Below are 26361 nucleotides of genomic sequence, written 5' to 3'. Positions count from 1 at the left end.
CTTAACTTTGAAAATCCACTTACAGCTGACTAACCTGACTTCAACAGGTTTCTTGATCAGTTCCCAAATATGGTTATCATGAAGAGACTTCATCTCATTATCCATGGCCTTCAACCATTCAGTCTTATTTTGATTCCTCATAACTTCCTTATAGTCTCTAGGTTCTTCATCTAGAACCTCACTTGCAGAGATTAAGGCATAAGCTATGAAATCTTCTCGAATAATGGTTGTAATTCTTCTTATTTGAGGTGGATTGATGACTCTTCTCGGCCTATCTCTTGCCAATAGGTATTCATCGACAGTTTCCTCATCTTCCTCAGTATCTTCAACATCTTGTGTTTCTTCTTCAACTTGGCCTGGGATACGCAATTCAACATCGACATTCTCCACCTCAACGGGAATCTCTTCTTGTTCCATCTCTTCTTCAAATATCTATGCACTTTGACTAACATCATCAATTTTCTTGAAAGTCATCTCAACTTCATTGAAAACTACATCTCAACTGGTGATACACCTCCTGTGACCCGGCTCTATGTATCATAACCTATACGCTTTGACTTATTTAGGGTATCCCATGAACATGCATCTCAGAGCTCTAGGTTCGACCTTGTCCTGCCTAATGTGAGCATAGGCTATGCAACGAAATACTCTAAGTTTGTTGAGATCTGGTGGATGTACCAACCAAACTTCTTTAGGTGTCTTCATATATAACACTGTCAAAGGACATCTATTTATCAGATATGTTGCTGTCGAAACAACATCTGCCCAAAACACCTTCTTTAACCCAAACATGCATCTAACTCTTTCTAAAATGGTTCGATTAAACCTATAAGCTAAACTATTTTGTTGGGGAGTACCTAAGGTAGTTTTGTGCCTTGAAATACCAGAGGCTACACAAAAACTGTTGAACGCCTCATTGAAAAATTCAAGGTCGTTATCGGTTCTCAACCTCTTGACCTTTCTGCCAGTCTGATTTTCGACCAGAGTTTTCCAACTTTTGAAGTTCTCAAAAGTTGCATCCTTGGTCTTCTGGATGAATACTCATAACTTTATGGAATAATCATCAACTATGGATAGAAAATACCTTGCTTCTGAATGTGATGGACACCTTGCAGGCCCCCAAAGACCAACATGGATGTAATCAAGGGATCCATGTGTTCTTTGTTTGCCTTTATTGAACTTCACTCTGCAAGATTTTCCAAGTACACCGGGTTCACAAAACTTCAACTTTTCGAATTTATCTTCACCAAGTAGATTTTGTTTCCCTAATTCGACCAAACCCTTTTCACTAACATGGGCCAATCTCATGTGCCAAATTTTTTGTCTTCGACAAAGGTTTCATGGATGCAACATCTATAGAACCACTGATAACTTCATCCTCAATGACATATAAACCTTGTTTCTTCACGCCTCTTAAGACTTTCTTCGACCCATTCATGACTTTTAGAATACTTTTCTATCCTTTGAAAACATATCCTTTCTTGTCAAATTCACCAAGAGAAATCAAATTTCTCATTATTGACTCATCATGGAGCTTGAATCTCACAAATCCAACACCTGCAATCTTGTCAGCTTTCCGAGCAATACAGACCCACCATCTTGATCACATAGTTCCTCGAACAAGTCTTTGTTTGGAGTCATGTGTCAAGTGCAACTTGAATCCATAATTCACTCTTTACTTGAGTCGCCGCTTGAAACCACAAGAACATCATATGAGTCGAAATCATCTTGTATAATGGTTGTGTTTCCATTATCCTTACTCCATGATCTTTCAGGAGTTAAGGTCACAATTTCCATGCATAACCCTCATTCTTATAGTGATAACATTGAATACCAGATGCATCACCACTATAAGACTTATGATGACTTTTACCCTTCTTTTTGTCGAACTTGTCACCTCTCTTTGTGAATCTCGCCTTAACCGGCAGACCTTCACTAGTCGAAGATGGCATGTGCTCCTTTCGTTCGTTCAAATCCTTAAAGTATAAGGCCGATTGAACTTTTTCAAAGGTCAGAGACTCTCTTCCATACAAGAGAGTTTCTTTGAAGTGAGCATGTATTCTTGGCAAAGCACACAACAATAACAGCGTTTGACCTCCATCCTCGATTTTTACATTGATATTTTAAAGATCAAGAATCAACTTGTTGAACATATCCAACTGCTCGGCTAGAACTTTGTCTTCACTCATCTTGAATGAATACAAAGCTTGCTTCAGATGGAGGCGGTTGACCAATGACCTGACATCGTCGTCTCCTTCGAAACCTGTCAAAGAATCTTATCACCAAGGCTCAATAAGATGGCGTTGTGGGCTTTCTCTACCATAGTCAATTTTTCTTGATCCTTTAACGCAATGTCCATGATTGGGACTCCCTTCGACGCTTCTAAACAACCATGCTAAACCAGTAGGGCTTTCATCTTCAAGCGCCACATACCAAAATCGTTCACTCCGGTGAACTTTTCAATCTCATACTTTGTTGACAACATCTTCTCCACGTTCACCGTATCAATTTGTTGTGAAAACGATGTCGGAATTACAATGTATAATTGGTTTCTTGATCGGTAAGAAACCACAAAGGTGGAAAAGAAGAAAACAATAAGATTACAATGAAATTGGTTATAAACTGTTATTCTTTACTTTCTCTTTGAAACAAGATTACAAGTGTTAAAAAATAGCATATAACCTCTCTCACCCTAATTAGGATTTGCATTATAGAATAATGAGATACTAGTATGTTATTTATAAGAAAACTAACACATTAGACTAATGGGCTTTTACACACATGCCCATTACACAAACTAACTTAGAGAACAATCTAACTTAAACAATTGAGCATAACAAACAAGTCAAATTTGACATGCTAACAATCCTAGCATACTTCGACTACATCATGTGAACAAACTTCGACGGCATGCTAATAACAATGTCGAATTGTCGAACCAAAAATTACCTTTCGACCATACTAAAGTTTGATTCAATATCTCACAATATTAAATAATATGTCATCAATCTATGTCATTTATTTCCAAACTCTAATCTCATCTTTAAAGTTGAATTTTACTCACTCCTATTAATGCTTGATAATTACATCTTGTAATAAAAATTAAATAATTTATACTCTACTATTTTAAATATTAATACATTAAAAAATAAATGAGTTGGATTACTTTAAATTTGTTATAAGCCTAAGAAACACTCCATGGACAAATTTTTCTATAAGGGAATTTAATTAAACTAAATCTAAAAAAACTCGTGTGTAAATTTATCCTCTGAATCATAATTAGATTAAAAATTATTTTAATAATTTATTATATAATTATTACTCTATTACAATAATATGCACAATAAAGTTAAGATATTTCATAATCAAATTAATCAACATATTGTGAGCCTTCATCATAAATGAATGGATTTAAGTCTAAAAACTCTAATTTTAAATTTTTTAATTAATTAATTAATTATTTTATCCCTTTTCTTTCTTCATCCCCTTCCTCTAATGTTGTCGCCTCTAGAGTTTTATGATCCACCAACTCTAGTCACAACTTTCACCTTTTAGAATGTTGAATTTTTGAAATTTTGGGATTCTCTTCCATCAAAATTCTAAAATTTTCCTCTACCCTTGTTCATGGGTCACTTTTCCTTCGCCTTCTTGTCTCTTTCAATGGAACGGGCTTGCAAAGCGATCTCTGTCTTTGCCTTATCAACATTCTTTTCTTATATTTCCGCTCATGAGCTTCAAGAGAGTTTTGCAACTCCTCTTTGCTCTATTCGTCGTAAGATCTTTTGATTCCTCAATGACAACTATTACACTGTCAAATTTTGACATCAAATAACGCAAGATTTTCGCAACAACATACTGCTCTATAATCATTTCTCTACATGTCTTTACTTGGTTCACCAATCTTGTGATTCCCATCATGAATTCGCTAATTGTTTCATTTTCTTCCATTTGAATCAACTCCACCTGCCTCTTATGAGTTTGTAACTTCACTACTTTTCCCTTATCAGTTCCTACATAACTTTTCTCCAAGATTTTCCTAACTTCCTTTGAGGTTTTCCAATCACCAACCTTCTCAAAATTATCTGCATCAACACATTGATGAATCAGATACAACATCTTGTAATCTTTTGTCTTCTCTTCCTTATGCGTACTCATTTGTGCAGTTGTTACACCTTCTACTAGTGAAGTAACACTGTTCTTGACCACTTCAAGAACATCTTAATAACTAAAACAACACATTCATCTGCTTGCACCACTTGTCATAGTTCTTCGCATCGATAATTGCGAGATTCGCGGTGATTCGTTCATTGAAAATGAAAAACATTTTCGAACTCTAAGTGTTTGATGAATCGAACCAGACTCTTGATGTCAAATGTTAGAACAAGGAACTAAAAGAATGGTTATTTTTAATGTGGAGAGGGAGAGAATGAGAGAAAGTAATTATTGAGGGTGAAAAATAATGAACTTTTATCGAGATATCCAAGGGAAATATATACATTTACATAGAGTGAGGTACAAATAAAAAAAAACTTACAGCGGTAACCGATTACAGTCCCGAAGTAACCGATTACATGCCAAATTATAACGGATGTAACCGATTACAGATAAAGTATAACCGATTACCAAACAATTTTGTTTCAGCTGTAACCAGTTACAGACATAGTATAACCAATTGCCAAACAATCTTGTTTTAGCTATAACCGATTACAGACAAAGTGTAATCGGTTACATACACTTGAATTACACTATTAACTTAACAATTATCAAACAAAAATATATTTATATTGATGTTTTCACTTCATTTTGAAATTTATAGAACCATAGCTACATTCAATATCATTTAAATTAGAAAGGAAATACATCTTCCATTCAAGATTACCTGCTCCTTCCAGAAACTTAACAACAAAATAAGTATTTGTTGACATAATTGTAAAAATGATATAGAGAGAATGTTGCATGAATAAATTCATTCTAGAAAAATGAATTTCACCCTGAAAGAGGGGAACTATTTCCACATCTTACAGGATCAGTTGCCAAAAAAACCATTAAAAAAAATACATTTGTGGTGAAACAAACACTCTAAAAATTTGAAAATACTTTATGCAAAATTGTGTAAAATGAATATCGGAAGCAAATTTGGAAACTTATCATATGTATACCTTATTTTGATCGGCATGTGTAGTTGCTAATATATCCATGTTTAGGAACAAAAATAATGTTGTGATAGGCAAATCAAGTTGTATAGAATCTATCCTTCTAGCCAATATCACATCCCAAATTACATGAGAGAAGCCACTTCACATCCTCACTGAAGCATATAATCAATTGATTGAAATAACAAACATAACTTAGTTGAGAACAAAATTGATAAACAATTTAATATGAGATTCACCTAAAATATAATAGAGGTTAATGCTGCCATAATTAACTGCCCTTAATAAGAGATTCACTATACACTATACACCGATAGAGATAATCATTTAAAAAATTAAATATAATCACATATCTTAGTGTAGTGTCGGATTGTTACGAGTAATAGGTGTTATAGAGGCAACTATTATTTTCAAGAAAATTGAAATTCATCATAACCCTTCAATCCACTAATGTCTCAAAAATTTGCATTATGCAGTAAGAAATTATTCATACATATTACTTTAATAAGAAAGAATTAGAAATTTACAAACACATGCATAGAAGTTTTTTTTTAAATATCCAATTTTTAAAAAAAAATTCCAAAAATATCCTTTATTTTAAAAAATTTTACAAAAATGACCATTTTTTATCCTAATTTGGTCTTGGGCGCCACCCTAGTTGGCGCCTACCCTTAAATTTAGGGCAAGTCGCCACTAGGAGTGGCGCCTACCCTTGTTTTCATTTTTTTTTATAATTATTTTTAATATATTTTTTTAAAAATCTTTTTTAAGTTATTTTAAATTTATTAATTTATATTTATTATAAATTATATTAATTTATATTAATACATATATATATAAATAATATTATTTACAAGATATATATATATATATATATATATATATATATATATATATATATATGTATATATATATATATACATATATGAATTTATATATATATTAATTTAATTTATAAATAATTAATATTATTTATAAATTTTTGGGAGAATTAGGGTTAATCATGTTAGGATTAATTAATCAATTATAATTAGGGTTTATTGATCGGTTATAATTAGAGTTTGGTAGTTATGACCTAATTCAAACCCTAATTCCCCCTAAGACTAATTAATCAAGTGCGACACTAATTAAGGTTAAGTACATTGGTGTACAACCTAGATCTTTTCCTATAAATAAAGTGTTATTTCCTTGCATTTTCTTCACCACTATTTCCTATCACTTTCTCTATCAAGTTGAGTTCATGGCATCCCTCAGACCGTCGTCATGGCAGCGAACATCATCAAGGCGGCCGGATCCTGAAATTTTGGAACATCCGTTCGTTGGACCAACTAAAAAGGTCCTTGATGTCTTGGTTAGAGGGAGATTACGAACCTGGTGAAGTCATCAGAAGGATTCAAAGGCTTAGAAGAAGTATCTCATTTGAAACTGGAGAAACGGTATGTTCGTGGGTTGAAGTTGAAAGCGACATTGATTGCATCCAAATGATGCATGGATCAGACGACATAGTGTTAACTGTTGTAATTTCCTAGATTTTAATGGTTGTTTGTGTTGTTGTTGTTGTATTTGTTATTGTTCTAGTATTTGTTCTTGTTTTAGTACTTGTTCTTGTTCCAATATTTGTTTTTGTTTTAGTAATTGGTGTTGTAATGTTAGATGTTTGTGTTTGTTGTTCCAGTGTCATCTTCTATTTGGAATAAAAAGTAAACTTTATTGATAAATAGCATTGGTACACAGATTTATGAATATGAAAACTAAGTTGTGGAACTAGATCCACGATATGGACATTTGTTCTTATTATGCCCTAGTTGTCTACATATGCTACACTTCCTCTGCATTTTCTCTGCGACGTCCATTTCAGTTCTAATGCGCCTGCTATTTGGGCGACCACTTTTATTCCGCCGCATCGATTCGTTGTGCCAAACAATTTCCCCGTCATACTCTGGCCAATATGCCTCCAATGCTACCACCGGAAAGGGATTGTCGTATACATTTAGCAATGTTGCAACTTTGTAGATGGGAGACACTAGCGACAATGCATCGAAGTGGCTGTGTGAACACGCTGCAATGACATGGGAACAAGGCATACGATAGGCCTGAAATTGACCACAGTCGCACCAACAGTCTGGTATTAGGACCCTATACTCTTGTATGGGCAACCTCTGGTTGTGGTCAATTGTTTCCTTGATACTAAAAGTGTGGCCATGGCGGTCGAATTCCGTAACCCGATGGCTGCTGGCTTTGGCAGATTCCTGCCTCATAAACTTTATGTAGGCATCACTATATACTTGACTCGTCTGTAACACTTCATGTCAGCGCTTCCCTCTTGTTACGAACAACGTTGCCATCCGAAAATAGGTCGCACTCACCAAAGCAGTTACCGGGAGGTTACGTATGCCCTTAAAGACGTCGTTCATTGATTCCACAAGATTTGTTGTCATGTGGCCCCACCTCACCCCATTGTCGTATGACCTAGTCCACTTTGCTCTGTCGATATTATCGATCCACCTCCCTGCATCTGAATTTGCCAACACTATTTCTCGGCGGTAGTATTGGAATCCAGGTTGGTTTAATGCATACCTCGCGTTTATCAAATTTTGCTTCAAGAAATTATCTTTGAACTCCCGCACAAAATTTTGAGCAATATGCCTGATGCAGTAGACACGCGTAGACGGGGGGTCATGTCAACCATTTGCTGGATTATTATATGCACTGTCTATAGAAGCGTGCCTGTCAGAAATCACATAGATGCCAGCTTGTGGAGTCACGTGCGTTCAGAGATTCTTAAAGAAGAAACTCCAAGCAACAGCCGTTTCTCCTTCTACCAATGCAAAGGCTATTGGGGAAATATTAGAATTTCCATCTTGTGCGACCGCCATCAGTAACGATCCTTTGTATTTCCCATACAACCAAGTTCCATCGACTTGAATAAGTGGCTTGCAGAATGTGAAACCGATGATGCAGGGACGGAATGCCCAGAAAAGTCTATGGAATATTCCATTACCTTCTAGACGAGTTCCGTCAGGGGATTGTGCCGGCAAGGTCTCCATTATAGAAACCGTCTCAGGTGAATACAAATGTAGTGCAGCCAGGTAGCGCGGAAGTTGTTTGTATGATTCCTCCAAATTACCGTATACCAGTTCAATTGTCTTGGTTTTCGCTAACCAAGCCTTTCTATACGACGGTGTATATTTGAAAACAGCAACACAATGGGAGATAATAGTTTTGACCTTGATTGACGGGTCAACTTCAACAAAAGGTATTATGGAATGACAGATCATATCATGACTAAGTTTGTGATGATTAATATAAATTTATATATATATTATTAAATAAAATTTAAAATAATATTATTTATATATCTTGTAAATAATATTATTTATATATATGTATTAATATAAATTAATATAATTTATAATAAATATAAATTAATAAATTTAAAATAACTTAAAAAAGATTTTAAAAAAATGAAAACAAGGGTAGGCGCCACTCCTAGTGGCGACTTGCCCTAAATTTAGGGGTAGGCGCCAACTAGGGTGGCGCCCAAGGCCAAATTAGGGCAAAAAATGATCATTTTTATAATTTTTTTGAAATAAAGGATATTTTTGAATTTTTTTTAAAAAAATTAGATATTTAAAAAAAACTTCAGATGGATACAGAGATATGAAAAGTAATGAATATTCATATTACCATTATACGAATGGTAAACAATTTTAACAGCAGAACAACCAATCTACCCTATGTATTTAAGAGTCGGTTCTTTGAAACCCTAAACCTGCGATACAATCTATAAACGGGAATTCCTTGTATAATTAGCATAAATAAAGATATTTTTAGGGTGAAAATTATGGGAGACAAATAGTGAATGAATAAAAATATTAAGCCACAGCCATAATTGTAAACCTTGCTCTGACCAACAAATCCTAAACATCCAGCCTACTGATGGGAAGTTAAGCAAAAGTCATAAGTTCCAAATAAATTATAAACAGATATTCCAAAACAAAAAGTTTTCATTTCAGCTCCACCTTCATAATGTAGAAAATCTAGAAGTAAATTACAAATTAATAGCAAACTTTTCTATGTAGAGAAAAAGCAAATAGGTAAAGCAATAAAACCCAATGCAGGACCCATGAAAAAATCTTCATCCCTCCACGTTCAGTTTTCCTGAAACCCTTGTTAAAATTCAAAACCCCACCCATCAAGTTAAAATTAAAATTTCAAGCAATATCTACCAATCACTCCCTCATCAGCCATATTCAAGCAACTATAAAATCATCCTTCATGGGTTGGTAGCAAAATACTACAATTTTCAATCAAATCCTTGACAACAAAAAAAATAAAAATATTCAACAAAATTTTATGGGAACATACAAAACCGATCAAAGAGAATGAACTACTAATATTTCAAAATTTTCACAAAAGATACACGGTTAGGGGAATTGAGGATTTTTGAGAAAATTTACTAAAAAAAATATATTAAAAAAAACTTAAGAATGATTGTGAAATTGAGAATTTTTTTTCAAAATAATCAATTTTTTCAAAAAAAAAATCGAAAAAAACTAATTTTTCAAAAAAAATATCAAAATAACCAAGTTTGGTAGAGAATGCACTAGATGAATTGGCGCACCCCCATACCAATAAGAGTATGTGCCAGTAGCATTGGTGCACATGCATTGGGCCTCATGAGGAGGCGCCAATGCTTGTGGCGCCTGCATTGACCCTCATGAGGAGGCGTCAATGCCTCTGGCGCCTGAGTGCATTTTGCATGGTGGGCGCCAATTCATCTGGCGCCTGCATGTGATGGTCATGTGGATGCCAATCCATCTGGCGCCCACGTGGTTTGTCCAATAGATGTTCCGTTTCTATAAATACCACGCCTTGTATACAATTATTTTCATTCAAATTCATCTCCTAATACCATAAGTTGTCTAGTTCAACCATCAATTTCAATTCTCTCTGTTTCAACAATGTCTGCATACATTCAGAAACGAAATGCTGATGTAATATTTTTTGTTGTTACGGCTTCGATACAGATTCGACTTTGGAACACAAATACGTTTGAACGTCTTAATCGGACGTTGTACAGTTGGTTAGAGGGAGAAATTGGAGAGGGTGAACGGATTAGAAGAATACAATGGCTTGTGTCCACGTTCAACCAACACGGAGAAGTGCGCGAATGGGTGAATATTAACACCGACCAAGACGCTCGTATGATGATGTATTACATGTTCAAAATTGTTTTGATGGTTGTAATCGCATAGTTTTTGTATTCTAGTTATTTTAATTGTTTGTGTTATTTTTTATGTAATGGTATTTTCGTCACAGACGTCTACTATGAAATAAATTTAGTTTTTCATATATTGCAACAGAGGTATTATAAAATAAATTTAGTTTTTCATATATTGCAACAGAGGTATTATGAAATAAATTTAGTTTTTCATATATAGCAACTGAGATACATCTGAATTTATCTGGTTGTGCTCATTCCAACACTAGGACAATTATTACGATTGTGACCTGGTTGACGACATGAACTACATAGTCTAACCATTTTGTTTGCCGTATCCATTTCGGTTCGAATCCGGGTGTTGTTAGGGCGACCATTTTTCTTCCTTCGCATAACTTCGTTGTGCCAGACGATGTCCCCTTGATATTCTGGCCAATAATCCTCTTTTGCCACTACCGAAAAACTAATTTTATAAACATTTGAAAGGCTGACGACTTTGTAAACTTCAGATAGCAAGTAGGATGGATCCCTTTGAACCTTTGAGTACGCCGCAATGACATGGGAGCAGGGGGTACGAAAGGCTTGGAACCTTTCGCAGTCGCACCAACCTCTATCTAGTTCCACTCTGTAATGCCCCACCGACATGCCCTCATTATGATCCATGGACTCGACAACACTAAACCAACCTTTAGTTCGATCAAATACCGTAATCACGTGTGTGTTTGCTTTGACAGCTTCATGTCTGATGAATTTCATTTGAAGCATCACTGAACAACTGTCCAGATTGCAACACTAAACTCCATTTTGAGCGTCTGGTTTCAAACAACGCTCCTAGCCTGAAATATGTAGCCTGCACCAAAGCGGTTATTGGTAGGTTACGGATGCCTTTGAAGACAGAGTTCATTGATTCCACAAGATTTGTTGTCATGTGGCCCCAACGCTGACCGTTGTCGTATGCCCTAGTCCACTTCTCCAACGGAATACTATCGATCCACCGTACCGCATCTTCGTTCGACAATCTTATTTCCTCGCGGTAATGTTTGAAAGAAGGTTCTGATAATGCATAACCTGCATTAACAACCTTCTTACGCAACGTCTTATCTTTGATTTCCTGCATGAAATTCTGAGCAATATGTCTAATACAAAACACATGCGTCGAAGGAGGATTTTGCCAGCCATTGTCAATGTTATTATATGCACTGATGATTGAGGGGTGTCTATCAAAGATCAAACACAAGTTAGGCTGAGGTGCAACGTGCAGTCGGAGATTTCTTAGGAAAAAACTCCACCCCTCAGCAGTCTCCCCTTCAACTAGGGCAAAGGCGATTGGAAAAATATTGTTGTTCCCATCTTGTGTCACTGCCATCAGTAACGTTCCTTTGTATTTTCCATACAACCATGTACCATCAATTTGTATAATTAGTTTACAGAAAGAAAAACCTATGATACACGGTTGATACGCCCAGAATAGACGATGAAATATTCTATTTCCAATAGCACACATACCATCTGGTGTATATGCGGGCAATGTTTCCATCTTGACAATTGTCCCGGGAGCATAGTTTTTTAGAGCCAACAGGTATTTTGGAAGTTGTTTGTAAGACTCCTCCCAATTGCCAAACACATTTTCAACATCTTTTGTTCTAGCTATCCATGCCTTCCTATATGATGGAGTGTACTCGTACTCTGCCCTAATATGCGAGATTATTTACTCACCTTTAACGACGGATTGTCGCCAATGACAGATAATATTTCATCGCATATTAGCTGAGAGTTTAGTTTACGATGATCTTGCATTGGGTTTGTCGGCATGCATGTGTGATATGGACCCATTGATCCAATCTCCCAAGACTCGCTCCTCTTCCGGTACGAAGCTGACAACCTAAAAAGGCAGTGCTCATTCGAGCAATAAACTTTAAACCTCGATGCGTCAGTTCTGTCAACTCTGAAATCAGCTGATAGTTTCATGTGGAATTTCTTAATGGCTTTTACACATTCCTCTTTTGTGCGAAATGTGTCTCCTTATTTCAGAGATCCTTGCATTTGCACGTAAGGATTGTACCATACATCTGTTGAAGGTTCATCTGAACCCAAATTTAACCTTGTCATGTGTTGGGGTGGGTAATATACATGACTGGCTGGTATTGGCTCCTCTTCCTCTTCAGCGTTCACCATCGAATCAACCATGATCTCAGGTTCCTCTTCTTCGTCGTCTGGAACATTCACCTCAGCTTATTCGTCATCAGTCTCACAAAACACTTGTGACTGATCAATATACTGAGACTCCTGTTGTTGATGTGGTAATATATACAACTCTATATCGTTGTAACCGGATTGTTCGTGACTGCCACACATATGTTGAACATCATCATCTTCTCGAATCTTCTTCTGATAAAATTTTACCTGGTTTTCTGGAAACCAAACCGGATTTCATAGATGATCTGACCCACATTATTGCACTGCAATTTCTTTTCTATTCTTTGTTTTAGATGTGAAAATTTTGATCGTCGGTTTATTGTAAACCGAGTCACCTCTGTATTTCAAAAACAAAAATCGAACAACTGATGATCAAATATTTCACCTTCGACATGGGCACTGATCATGTAATGTTGTGTGGAAGACATTATGTTGAAATATTAAATATGTAGATAGTTTGAATGGAATTGGAATTGAATGCATTGCTAAGTTGTTCATCTGTAAAGCATAAATAGCTTGGTCATTGGTAAGTTGGTCGTTGCATTGATAACTTGGTCATTGTCTGTATAGACTTGACCATGCATGCAGTAGAAGGAATCCAGCACGCAGAGAAAAGATTGAAAAGAATACACATGCGTCAGGGAATCAAAGAATCTTTGAGCTTTGTTCCCTAAGATTCCAACCTAGGCGCCCATTCCCTAGGCGCCATAAAGTAACTGAGGCACCAAAGGGTTGGGCGCCTCTTCACAAAACTACACTTAGACGCCACTAGGAAGGGCGCCCCTTCCAATTGCCCTACACTAAGGCTCCAAGAGGAAGGGCGCCTCTTCCTTGCATGTGAGAAATCACATGTAGGCGCCAAGAGGAAGGGCTCCTCTTCCCTTGCATGTGCTTTCTTCACATGCACCAAGAAGATTCCTCACATGCTAAATTTCTCTTCCATTCTGAATTTTGTCATTCTCTTGTCTCCTATTGCCTTTCCATGCAACCAATCACACTCTTTTTAGGTTCCAAACCTACTCACTCATTCATCTATAAATAGTCTCTCATATCAACAATATCAAATCATCTTCATCAATACTCAAGTATTTTCTTCTACCACACTTCTTTCATCTACCAAACTCAAGCTTTGCAAATTCAAATCATGTATTTATTGACTATGGGCGATGAACACAGAGGCACAATCGAGAATATCTCAGCATTTGTATGTTATCTCTCTCTTTTAGTTTCTATTTTTGGATTACTACTTATAGATATCTTTTTTGTGTTATACTTTTGTTATGTCTCTCTTTTGAGTTTCTGTTTTTGGATTACTTCTAATAGATATCTTTTTTGTGTTATACCTTTGTTGTCTCTCTCTTTTTAGTTTCTATTTTTGGATTACTTCTAATAAATATCTTTTTTGTGTTATACATTTGTAATCTCTCTCTTTTTAGTTTCTATTTTTGGAATACTTCTTATAGACGTGTGTTTGTTGAGTTTGTATTTCTTCTTCTAATTGTATTTTCTTACTTTTTTGTTATTAGGATCCGAAGCGGTTTAGATGTCGTGTACATGAATATGTACCCCACGATCCTTTAATAGAATCCTATATTAGAGGACGTGGATTTGGAAATCTAAACATTGTTTCGTACTCGGTGGACTACAAGTTCATTCTGGCTTTGTTGGACAGGTGGAGACCCGAGACCCACACATTTCACCTTCCGATTGGTGAGTGTACCGTCACACTTGAGGACATGTACATGTTGTTGGGTCTCAGTATAGACGGAAAGGCAGTGAATGAGCGAGTTAACCAAGACAATAATATATGCAATGAATTATTGGGTGCCCCTTTGTTAGACGACGAAACTGAGGGAGACACATTCGGTCAAGCAATGAGGCAAGGTATAAATTTAAAATACCTAAAACAATATTATGCCAGTATAGTATTGTCCGGCGATTCAACCGAGTATGAGAAAATAATAAAAGCTCAGTGTTACATTATGATTTTATTTGGTAACTTTTTGTTTCCAGAAAGTACAGGTAATTCTGTGAATATAATAATGTATTTACCTTTATTACGCAACATTAATAAGGTAAACACTTATAGTTGGGGTTCAGCTGTGTTGGCCCATCTATATAGTGCAATGTGTAGAACTGCAAAAAAGAATACATGTACTTTTTTTTTCATGTGCTTATTTGCTTCAAGCTTGGGGATGGTCGAGAATGTCGTGCTCGCCCCGATAAATGAGTGTCCATTCGTGATCCCGTTTGCAACCAAGTAAGTCTAACACTTTACCATTCACCATTTAGTTAATTATATTTATTATTATAATTAATAATAAGTAATATTTTTCACTTCTTTTTATTATCTTAGGTGGTCAGTAAGGGGAATGAACTACAATAGGTGTCCGAAACACGCTATTGTAGTCTATCGAAATCTATTGGACCACATTGGACATGACGATGTAATAATCCTACCGAACTATATTTTAATTTAAAATTACTTCTCAAATTATTTTCCATCTAACCATTTGGTTTTGTTTTACAGTTTGTTTGGAGGCCATATCTGGGTCTGAATCATGATGTGAACCATGACGATGTTGCAGTTTGGACAGCGAAGACACCGATTATCCGATTCACTACGGTGGAAATGCACCAAAGTGATCGGGTCAAACTGCAATTCGGAATGCTACAACAAATTCCAGAATCTCCCACGTGTTTGGGGAATTGACATAAAAAAAAGATCGATGGACACTGGGATTATTCTGACTGGAGAGACTTTGCAAAAGATATGTGTCGTCAGGAATCGACGACAACACATCTTGAACGAACCAGTCATCCAAGGTGCAAGACCCACCCAACAATATATGACATGGTTTAGGTCTGTAACAACTCAACAATTTGTATCTAAGCCGCGGTATTTGATGGATCCACGCCAACTTGCTTCGTCATCGTATGTCCCACATCAATTCACCACCCAACACCAATGTGAACCTACCCAAACCCAACAACCAACCACACAACATCAACCGACCACATACACACAACAACCAAACACCCAACATCGCAACCCGTTCATGCCAACCACCCAACAACCAACCATCCAACGTCGCACCCCGTCCATACCACCCACCCAAACACAAAACCAAGAATCAAACCCCGCATCCACAACCGTCTACAGCCCAGATAATTCATATGAGTCACTTCATCGTAGCCCCCCACCAATGAACACCCAACCACTGTTTAACTATAGTACGCCCCAGGAACCATTGTTTCGTTTTCAAAACGACTCAATGGCCCAATTTGGGCAACTATACCGTCCCCAATTCACCCAACCCCAACGCCCTAACTACAATGACATGGGCACCGAACTCCATTACAGAAGCGCCGTTGGCCAGAGCCCCTTCGGATATTGGAAGCAAATGATGACACATTTGTTAAATACCGTTGAAACTTCCGCCGGACCTTCCAACCAACCATCACTCAATCAGGTCAGCACCCAAAGACCACAAACACCTCAAGAAAATCGTAGGAGACCTCGGAGACAAACTAACGCACCGGAATGTGGAACCGGGGGACATTATAATCGAGCGGGTCATTAGTTTTCTGTCTGTCCAATGTAACCAATTATTACATATTTAATGAATTTTTTTTTTCATTATTATTTCTTATGTATTAAATAATAAATGTTAAATGTTAAAAAAAAAAAATTTAAAAAACTAAATAAATATAAAAAAATTGAAAAAATAATAGGAGGGGGTGTATGCGCCAGATGAATTGGCGCATACATCAACCATACGAAATGCACTCAGACGCCGGAGGCATTGACGCCTCCTTATGAGGGCCAATACAGGCGCCACAAGCATTAGCGCCTCCTCATGAGGTCCAATGCATGTGCGGCAATGCTACTGGCGCCTATTCTTATTAGTATGGAGGTGCGTCAATTCATCTGACACATCCTCTATCAAACTTGGTTATTTTGGTATTTTTTTTGAAAAATTGGTTATTTTTTATTATTTTTTTTAAAAATTGGTTATTTTGAAAAAAAAATCTTGTTTAGTAGCCTTCCTAGTATTATACGGTAATATATTATTTTTTTAAAAATAATACGCCCTCAAGTTTTTTGTTCAAACTCCACCACTATGCACAGAAAAATACAATTTAAATTATAATCTGATTATGAGATACAACAATTTTAGTATGACCTGGCATCAAAATTTTCATTTTCAGGGTAGGCCCTGTGTGCCCACCACCACTTCTACAAAAGAAGTGAAATAAACATATGCCACATAAAAATTTCCACTTTGAGATCATCATTCTCTTTAAAACTGAAAGAACTTCCAAGAGATCTCAAGATTTCAAGATGAGTAAGTCGCAACTTAACCAACCACTTTGACCATAAATAACTTCTTTATACATATTTTATTGTACTTTAATACACACAATATCACAACTACAAATTTCAGCAGTTCAATAATACAATTATAAAACCTATTATTACTAAATATAACTTCAAGTTCAATATATGTAACACAAGATTGAATAACATTATCAATCACAAAAGATAAAACCCAATACCTAGATTCACAAGTATTTACCAGAGCTAGGCAGCAACATATTCAATTGACCAACTGTGCATCACTTTTACCTCCCAAGATGTAGTCAACGTCGGGTGTAACTGACCTCAGGTTAGATAGCAACGCATCACGGCCAGACAAGACCACTTGGAAAAAGCCATCCACCTCCTTTGCAAGAAGATCTAGTCCTTCAGAGAAATTGTCCGTTGCTCTGCCTAATTTCTCAACGGTCTTTGACTGCGATTCTGTCTCAATTGTATGTACAACACCTTGGATAATAGGATGTAGTTCCCTCACAGACAAATCAACGGCTTCCAGCTCATTCAATACGGTAAATCTTCCACTTGAAAATTTAACTCTAATCTCTCCATTAACAAGATTCTGCAGACCTTTAAAAGCTGGAGCCCACGAATAATCATCTGCCACATCCATATCTATCAAGTTCTTTGTAGAGCCTGAAAAGGCAGTAGTAAACACACTGCACACAAATACTGTCAGTGCCTTTACTCCATATATGGCTTGCATCAAAACCTTACCTTTTGCTGACTTTTTAACCTTTGGCATATCAGATGATTCAACCAGATTATCCAAAATGCTGCCACACTTTTCAAATCTAGGGTTTTTAGAACTCATATGCTGCCTCCAACCATCAAGTGAAGAGCATGCCCGAAAAAGCTGATCGGACGAGGACGAGCCTAAATGGTGCAACGTGCACTGAAGTAAAAGCTGGCCCTGGTTTAGACGTGATAACTCGGAGCTAAATGTATTGCATATATCCAACAATTTCACACTAATGTCCAAGTACACATCTATCCATTTCTCATCCCAATCAGTCACAGGAAGCTCAAGGTCTGTCATGAGGGTTTTAATGTCATTGTGACTTTCACAAAGTGCCTGCATAGCCGAAGTCATCCAAGACAAGCTGACGACTTCATCCTTGCTTTTAGGAATAAGCTGTTTCAGCCTCTCTTCCAAAGTTTCCTCAAAAGCACGTAATACTGCCAGCAGTTGCGGAGATAACTTAGTGCCTTTAGGTGATATCATCCGGAAAGGATTTCCAAAGGGGAAAAATGATCTGGGTGGATCCTGTGGAAGACTCATTTAGATGCTTAACTGCAAAAAGAAAGATAAGAAAGTAAATACGACACTGCTAAATGAAGTCCATACAAATTCAATTATCTGTCACACAAAAAGCTGTCTGTATTAATGAAAACCAATGGAAGGACAAAAGCTCTACACATATTAATGATAACTATTTAGTTATCCTTCTAAAGTTGAGTTGTAACACACTATGCAATATGTTTCAGCCATAGTTTGACATTACAGTCCACAACCACAATGGGAGCCGCAATATGAAAGTTTTGGAGATCTTAGCAAATGCGTAACAGCCAGAATATGATATGAAGGTTCTAGAGGCCTTAGCAAATGCGTCACAGCCCACAATACGAAGGTTTTGGAGGCCTTTGCAAATGCATAGCAGCCGCATCAACCATATTCCTCTGCATTTATCCATAATATCAAGGGTCGCATCATAACTGCAGCCACAACCACAGTTTAAAACCTTGGTTTGACCAACAAATCCTAAACATCCAGCCTACTGATGGTAAGTTAAGCAAAATTCATAAGTACCCAATAATTTACAAACAGAATTTACAAAACCAGGAGTTTTCATTTCAGCTCCACCCTTCATAATGTTGAAAATCCTGAGGTAAATCACAAATTAATAGCCACATAAATAAACTATCCCTACAAAGGCAACTTTTTTATATTTAAAAAAAGAAACAGAAATTAGGTAAAGCAACATAACCCAACCCAAAACCCATAAAAAAATTTCCCGTAACCTTGCTGCTACGAATCAAAACCCCACCCTTCAAGTTAAAATTAAAAATTCAAACAATATCTACCTATTACTCCCTCATCATCCATATTCAAACAACTATAAAATCATCCTTCATGGGTTGGTAGCAAACTATTAAAATTTTCAACCAAATCCTTGACAACAAAAAAAATCCTTTGAACCTCATCAACTACGTTAAATCATGGACTTACAAAACCTATCAAAACTAAAGAATTAATAGATTTACAAAATTTCATTAAAAGACACAGTTAGGGAAATTGGGAATTTCTATTTTCGAAAAAAAAAACATAAGAATGATTGAGAAATTGAAGGAGACAGAGAATGAAAGAACGAACCTGGAATAGATCGGATCGGAAGAAAATCGAGTAGGGTTAGAGAGTTTGGTTTGTTGTTGTTTTGTTTTGCCTCAGATAAAGTTAGAAAATTGTGCTGTATTTTTTAGTACTATTTCTACTATTGTGGTGGTAGAAGAATACAATGTGTATTATAATAAAAAATGAAGAAGAATACCATGTATTTATACATTTATTAAAGGCGTCTTAAAACGTGTTTTATTACCGTTGCCGCGTGCATGTGTTACTTTTATTTTCTTACTAATAAATTAACACGTTTTTAAAATAAAATTTAAAATATAAGACCTTTTTATATCGAAGACTTGAAGAATTTTGTTAATCCATATACTACAAATGATAAATGTGTCAAACCTTAGAAAAATTAATATTAAATTATAAAAGTATCAATTGAATAGCTTGATATTAAATATTCTTTTATTTTGAACAAATTCATAATTCTAACAACTTTTAATCAAATAAATCCCATAATATCATAAAACTTTAAGTAAATCCATGACAATATTATGAATTAATTAGCATGGACAAACATTCAATATTTTTGAAAATCTATGGTAAGTATTGAATTAATTGTTATAAAAAGAGATACAAACTAACATATGTTTAGTATCCAGATCTTTTTGCTTTCTTAATAAGCAATGATGCAAGAAATCAATATTTTAAAAACCGATTTAATCGGAAATCGAAGATGAATCTGGTTCGATAATCTTTCAAAATCGTTAGTAGGTTAAAATTAGAGTAAAATCGAAAAAATCGGATTGAATCATCCAAAATCATTCGAATTAAAGAATCGGAGCCGAATTTAAAAAAAAAATAGATATATAAGAGAGTGGTATATATATATATATATATATATATATATATATATATATATATATATATATATATATATATATATATATATATATATATATATATATATATATAAGAATTTAACAATGATCTATTTTTGGTATAAATTAATTTTATTCAAACATCTAATAAATATTTATTCTAATAAATATTTATTGAATTGTCATATAAAACCACTCAATAACTATTCTTTTTATATATAACAATTGACAATAATTTATTCATATTAGATACGTAATAAGTTAATGAAAAAATAGAAATGACAATGATTAAATTAGAGATCCAAGATTCAATCTTGAGTCTTTCCAAGAACCGTTCTTTTAATTCCTTCTTTTCTCTCTACGTTGATAGCATTTTCTTTGCCACGGTTTTGTACGCTCCCTTTTGTAGGTGTTTTGATTTTCCTATGTTGGTTTCCTTGGTTCTTAGTCTCGTCGGTCTTTGTTTCTCCTTTGCTTTATGTCTTAGTTTGTTTCTCCCTTTGTTTTATGTCTTAGTTTGTTTCTTATTTTTGCCTTTCTTTGTGGCTTTGGCATGGATATGTATGTGTCTAACTCTCTGTTGACATTTCTTTCCTCTCCTGATCTTGTTGGTGTCTTCGTCACATCAATTTCTTTCTCCCTCTTTTCACTTTCTATTTAACTTCATTTCTTCCCTTTTCCCCTATTCTTTGTTACTGTGTCTGGATAACATGGAACATATTGGGTCCCAGTACATATTCCAACAAAGTTTTTTCCTCAATGAACGTAAAACCTGCAACAAGTACCACTGCGATCAAAAGAAATGAAAACCAACAAATAGAAAATTAGCAAACTGAAACGTATACCCTAACGAATTTCAAATCAACCATGAAAACGCCTTCTGAAGGCAACCCATACAACATTGATATCCCCAATAAAAAAACTAGCAACAATCCAAACCCTCAAACACCCAAAAACAATCAGACTGATACGCACACGCCAAAATTTCTGGTGTATGATGATAACGAGGTCCAAGATCAAGAGAACCACCCACACCTGACTTTATTAGGGGAAAATCATTACCGAAAAACCCATTCACATAAGGTCTATGCAATTGGCTATAGCAAATATGTGGTGCAACCCACAAGGTCTAACTGTGAAAGAAATTGATTCATGGATCTTCCAATTCACTATGGCTAAGAATGAAAATCACATTAGAATTTTGCATTGAAACCCCTGAATTTTAAGTAATTCACAACTCTTCCTTAATGAATGGAATGGTGTTACACCTTCAAGGGAATTGAATTTCTCAAAAACACCTTTGTGGTGCAAATTTGGGGATTGCCTATAAACATTAAAGTTACTCAAATGGGAATGAAAAGAGGGTCTAAGTTAGGAGAAACGTTGGAAGTGTTTGGAAAATAATAAAAAAGAAAAAAAACAAATTTCTACGCATGCGGAAACATACCCACAAAAAGAAAAAGAGCAAAAAATTCAAAAAACAAAACTCACAAATTCATTATTCAACTTCTAATCATTACAAAATAAAACTACAAACTCTCTCATTAAATTGCAATTTTTAAGGAAAAAATTCCAATCTCTTCAAATTGCAATTTTTGAATGGAAAAATTGCAAACCCTCTCTCAATTACAATATTTGAACATAAAAATTATAAAATCCCTCTCAATTACAATTTTTGGACAAAAAAATTACAAATCCTCTCTCAATTATAATTTTTGAATGGAAAAATTATAAACTCTCTCTCAACTACAATTTTTGGACGAAAAAATTGCAAAACCTCTTAACAAATTATTTTTGAACAAAAAAATAGAAAACTCTTTCAACAAACTATTTTTGAACGGAAAAAAATAGAAAACATTCTCTATACACACAACTATCCAAATCTCTAACACACTCAAAAGACTACATTTTGTTTTTGTATGGAAAAGTAAAACTAACTATCTCTATTTATATTAATACTTAAATTATATTTTCTTCTTACTACCTGGTGTGGAACTTGGATGAATATATTATTTGACCCAACAAATCCTCCATTCATACAAAGTCTCACATATATTCACTTTGTCTTCAACTCCATCTTCAAAGCAATCATTATAATTATAATGGTTAGACACATTTGTAAAATTATTACTCTTCAATCTTTTTGTCTTCTTTTTCCCTTGATCAAAATGATTATTACTCAACCTTTTTACCATGATCAAAATTTGTGTTACTCTTCCTTTCTACCTTGATCGGAATCTTAGCTCTGATACCAATTGTTGAAAAAATAACAACAACAAAAAATTCTACGCATGCGGAAACATACTGACAAAAATAAAAAGAGCAAAAAATTCAAAAAAAAATCTCACAAATTCATTATTCAACTTTTAATCATTATAAAACAAAATTAAACTCTCATTAAATTACAATTTTTAAGGAGAAAATTGCAATCCCTCAGAACTACAGTTTTTGAACGAAAAAATTACAAATTTTCTCTCAATTACAACTTTTGGACGGAAAAATTGCAAATCCTCTCTCAATTACAACTTTTGAACGGGAAAATTACAAACCCTCTCTCAACTATAATTTTTGGACGGAAAAATGACAAAACTTCTAAACAAACTATTTTTGAACGGAAAAATAGAAAACCCTCTCAAGAAACTATTTTGAATGGAAAAATAGAAAACATTCTCTAGATACACAACTACCCAAATCCCCAATACATCCAAAAGATTATATTTGGTTGTTGTGTGGAAAAGTAAAACTAACTATCTCTATTTATATTAATTATTAAATTCTATTTTCTTTTATTAGCCGATTTGGGACTTGGATGAATATATTATTTGACCAAACAGGAAGTCGGAGTCTATGAAATGCAGGACAAAACCATTATTGTTAAGGTTAAAATAGTTTTGGAGGTTAATGTTGGTGTAAACCCTAGAGGCCAATACTTTTGGTACTTGTATCGAATTATTTATTAATAATAAAAGGCTATTTCTTTATTATGTTTGTTTAATAAAGTCCCTAGGATAGATAGTCCGTTTAATGTATCAAGTGTGACTTAATCATGAGATCACATTAAACATAAGGACATTATTCTTAAAGTATCCGTAGTCGAGATTTATTGTGAAGTGGGATAACATTAAAGCATAAGACTATTATGTATATAGACTGATGATCACATCTCATGAATCATGGATAAGAAGTTATCAAGTCTTAAATATATGTATGAATATTAAGAGTAATATTTATACTGGATTGACCCGCTATGAGAATACTATATAGAATGTTATATAAAGTGTCATAAGTTATTCTCATGGTGATAATGGTGTATACCACCCTTCGACCCGAAACCACTATGGACCCTAGATGTAGAGTCGAGTGCCTTGTTGCTGATCAAACGTTGTCCGTAACTGGATGACCATAAAGACAATTGATGGGTACTCCACGAAGCATGCTAAGGGACATGAGTGACCTAGATGAAATTTGCCCATCCTGTGTAACAGGATAAATGTCTATGGGCCCAATATTGAACTAGACAAGGATGACACGGTCTATGCCTTGTGTTCAATATAGACATAAGGGCAAAAGGGTAATTATACACATAAGTATTATCACAAAAGGATTTGTCAGATAACATGACATTTTCGTGTCTTGGGTAGGAGTGATGTGTTGCTAGATACCGATTACTGTTTATTATGTTAAATGCGTGATTTAATATAATTGTCAATGCCGCGAAAACCTACAGGGTCACACACAAAAGAACAGATTGGTGAGAGATATAATAACTAAGGAACACTATAAGGTACAGTGCACTTAAGTGAATTGTAGAACATCGTAAGGTACGGTGTACTTCAGTAGAATACGAAATATGGTAAGGTACCACGCGCTTAAGTGAATTTGGCATATTATAAAATATGGGTCACATACACTTAAGTGGGCTTTTTAGTTTGCAGCCCACACAAGTGGTTCTATAAATAGAACCCTTGTGCAGAAGCATTAGTGCAGTTGCATTTTTCGTTTCTCTCTCTCTCTCTCTCTCTCTCTCTCTCTCTCTCTCTCTCACACACACACACACACACACACGCACGCACACACACTCAAAGCCTTCATTTGTAGCAGCTAGCACTGAGATTGAAGGAATTCGTTCGTGTGGACTGAGTAGAGGCGTTGTCATCGTTCAATGTTCGTGATCGCTCCGTAGATCTACATCAAAGGTTTCAATCGTCACAAGAGGTAAAAATTCTATCACTGATCATGCCCATTCGTAAGGATCACTAAAGGAGAAAATTTTAAATTCCGCTACGTTTTGGATCGCTATTCTCCTTCAGTGGTATCAGAGCCACTTACAAAACCATGCATCTGATAGTTGTTTATTTTCTGTATTAATATGATTAAAAGACAGAATGAATCAAAGAATAAACGAGTAATTAAATTTGACATCATGTGTGTACGATTTGGATGATTGATGTTGACTATGCTTCGGAACCGACATTAGTATGGTGAAGCAGCGATACATCGATCGTTCATAGGTTACGCAATTGAGATCGATCAAGTTATATATATGATATAAGTAATCCTAATGCAAAATACGGTATATATGATATACTATTTCTGTTTCGTTCATTCAAACACTTAATGGTTGTTTTCCTTTGAGCGATCAATGGTCGTTTGCTTCCGACATTAGTATGGTGAAGCAATGACCTGTTGATCAATCATACTAAATCAACAATCGAGGTGCGTTTGACGGTCTGAAATTGGTGCATTAGGGTTAGTGACGGCACAAGGGTTGTGCTGTCAAAGAGTTGTGAATTGAGGGCTTGTTGGATCACGTCTGTTGACTGGTTCAAAGCGTTGATTTTGGCCGCGTGACGTTCGTCATGGGCCTGTGTTGGTCATAACAATTTGGACGCGACGGTCGTAGCATTCTTTGTGACGGTCGTCATATTCATAGAGTACGTATTCTATGTTTTTCTGTTATGTGACCGGACAGCGGACCCCGACTAACTCTGCCTAGTATGATCGGTCGCCGAAATTTAATTTGGTTTTAATTAATTAAAAGAATTAAAATTAATAATAATAATGTGTTTATTATTATTGTCTTGTGGTGATCGGTTATGGCCTTAGTTTTCCTTCATTTTGTTTTGGGATTTTAAAATACGACCTGCGTTTCGTGCCTCTCTTTTAATCTCTTAATGTAACTTCTTTTCTCATCTCACTCCCTCGTATGTAAAACGAGTTTCTTTTATGTAATGTAATGATATGAAGAAAGAGAAGAATTCAATATCAAAGGAGGACAACCTTGAAGATCTTGCTTGGAGAAGCCTAGATCGTTATTAGGTTAGCTTAGGTTCTCTCATTGGCTTGGGAGAACAATTGCGCTAGGGGCCATAACTGTTTCATTATGTATGTATGTTGATGCATGTGAATGTATGTTGATACATGTGAATAAATGTTGATGCATGTGAGAGATGATTTATATGATAAATAAGCCGGTGAGATCAGAATAATTGCAAATTCCCTCAAATTAAATATTAAGTTTATGCTTTCCAAGTTTTAGCACTCATCAAGACTAGTATTGGATAATGTAGGTTTCGCCTACGCGAGGTGCATGTTCTATATTAGTAAGGTGCGATGGGATAATTGTAATATCCAATTGCTAAAACAATAAGATTATATGTGTTTAGAAGCAAGAGTTGGAAATGATTCATGTGATGGATTGGAATAAGGAGTTATTCACCCAACTAAAATATTTGAGAGTTGTATTAGATACAATTGGAAGGAGTTCCTACCTAAATAACCTAATTTTGTGTAATCCGCCTACGCGGACCTAAAACAAAGTGAAATGTGGATCTCGACCCACTAGAAAATCTTCCAACGGGATTTTCCGAATCAAATGGTGAGGATCATTTGTTTTGAGTAAAATAGTGGGAGCATATTTAATTAAAGGCCTAATTAAATATGTTATTGATACTTATATTTTCATTAATTTCATGTAGATTACCATGACAACAAACACCTCTAACAACATTTTGCGATCAATCCTTGACAAGGAAAAATTTTCTGGGACAAATTTTCTGGATTGACACTGAAATCTGAGGATTGTCCTCAAACATGATAGAAAGCTGTATGTCTTGGAGAAACCTGTTCCTGAAGAGGAACCTCCTAGTTCTGCACCTAAGGCAGAAAGAGATGCTTATAAGAAGCAT

The 26361-nt window shown here is 35.3% G+C and overlaps 1 protein-coding gene across 3 annotated transcripts; it reads right to left on the bottom strand.

Moving 5' to 3' along the window:
- Positions 1-16946: 16946 nt before the first annotated feature.
- LOC127127050 (protein BPS1, chloroplastic) lies at positions 16947-19489 on the bottom strand. 3 transcript variants are annotated; one of them, XM_051056134.1, is made up of 3 exons: positions 19326-19481; positions 18370-18835; positions 16947-18245 (listed from the first exon to the last, which is right to left on the bottom strand). In XM_051056134.1, exon 3 carries the CDS (start codon positions 18231-18233, stop codon positions 17175-17177), a length of 1059 nt encoding a protein of 352 aa, XP_050912091.1. In that variant the 5' UTR covers positions 18234-18245; positions 18370-18835; positions 19326-19481; the 3' UTR covers positions 16947-17174. The 3 variants fall into 3 exon arrangements, with proteins under 3 accessions (XP_050912091.1, XP_050912092.1, XP_050912090.1); XM_051056135.1 differs by having other exon boundaries at positions 18370-18667; XM_051056133.1 differs by lacking the exon at positions 18370-18835 and having other exon boundaries at positions 19326-19489.
- Positions 19490-26361: the final 6872 nt, after the last annotated feature.

This window comes from Lathyrus oleraceus, chromosome 3 (genome assembly GCF_024323335.1).
Source record: "Lathyrus oleraceus cultivar Zhongwan6 chromosome 3, CAAS_Psat_ZW6_1.0, whole genome shotgun sequence".
Classification (NCBI taxonomy): Eukaryota; Viridiplantae; Streptophyta; class Magnoliopsida; order Fabales; family Fabaceae; genus Lathyrus; species Lathyrus oleraceus.
Note: the sequence above shows the minus strand (reverse complement) of the source record. Positions and strands in the feature narration are given on the sequence as shown.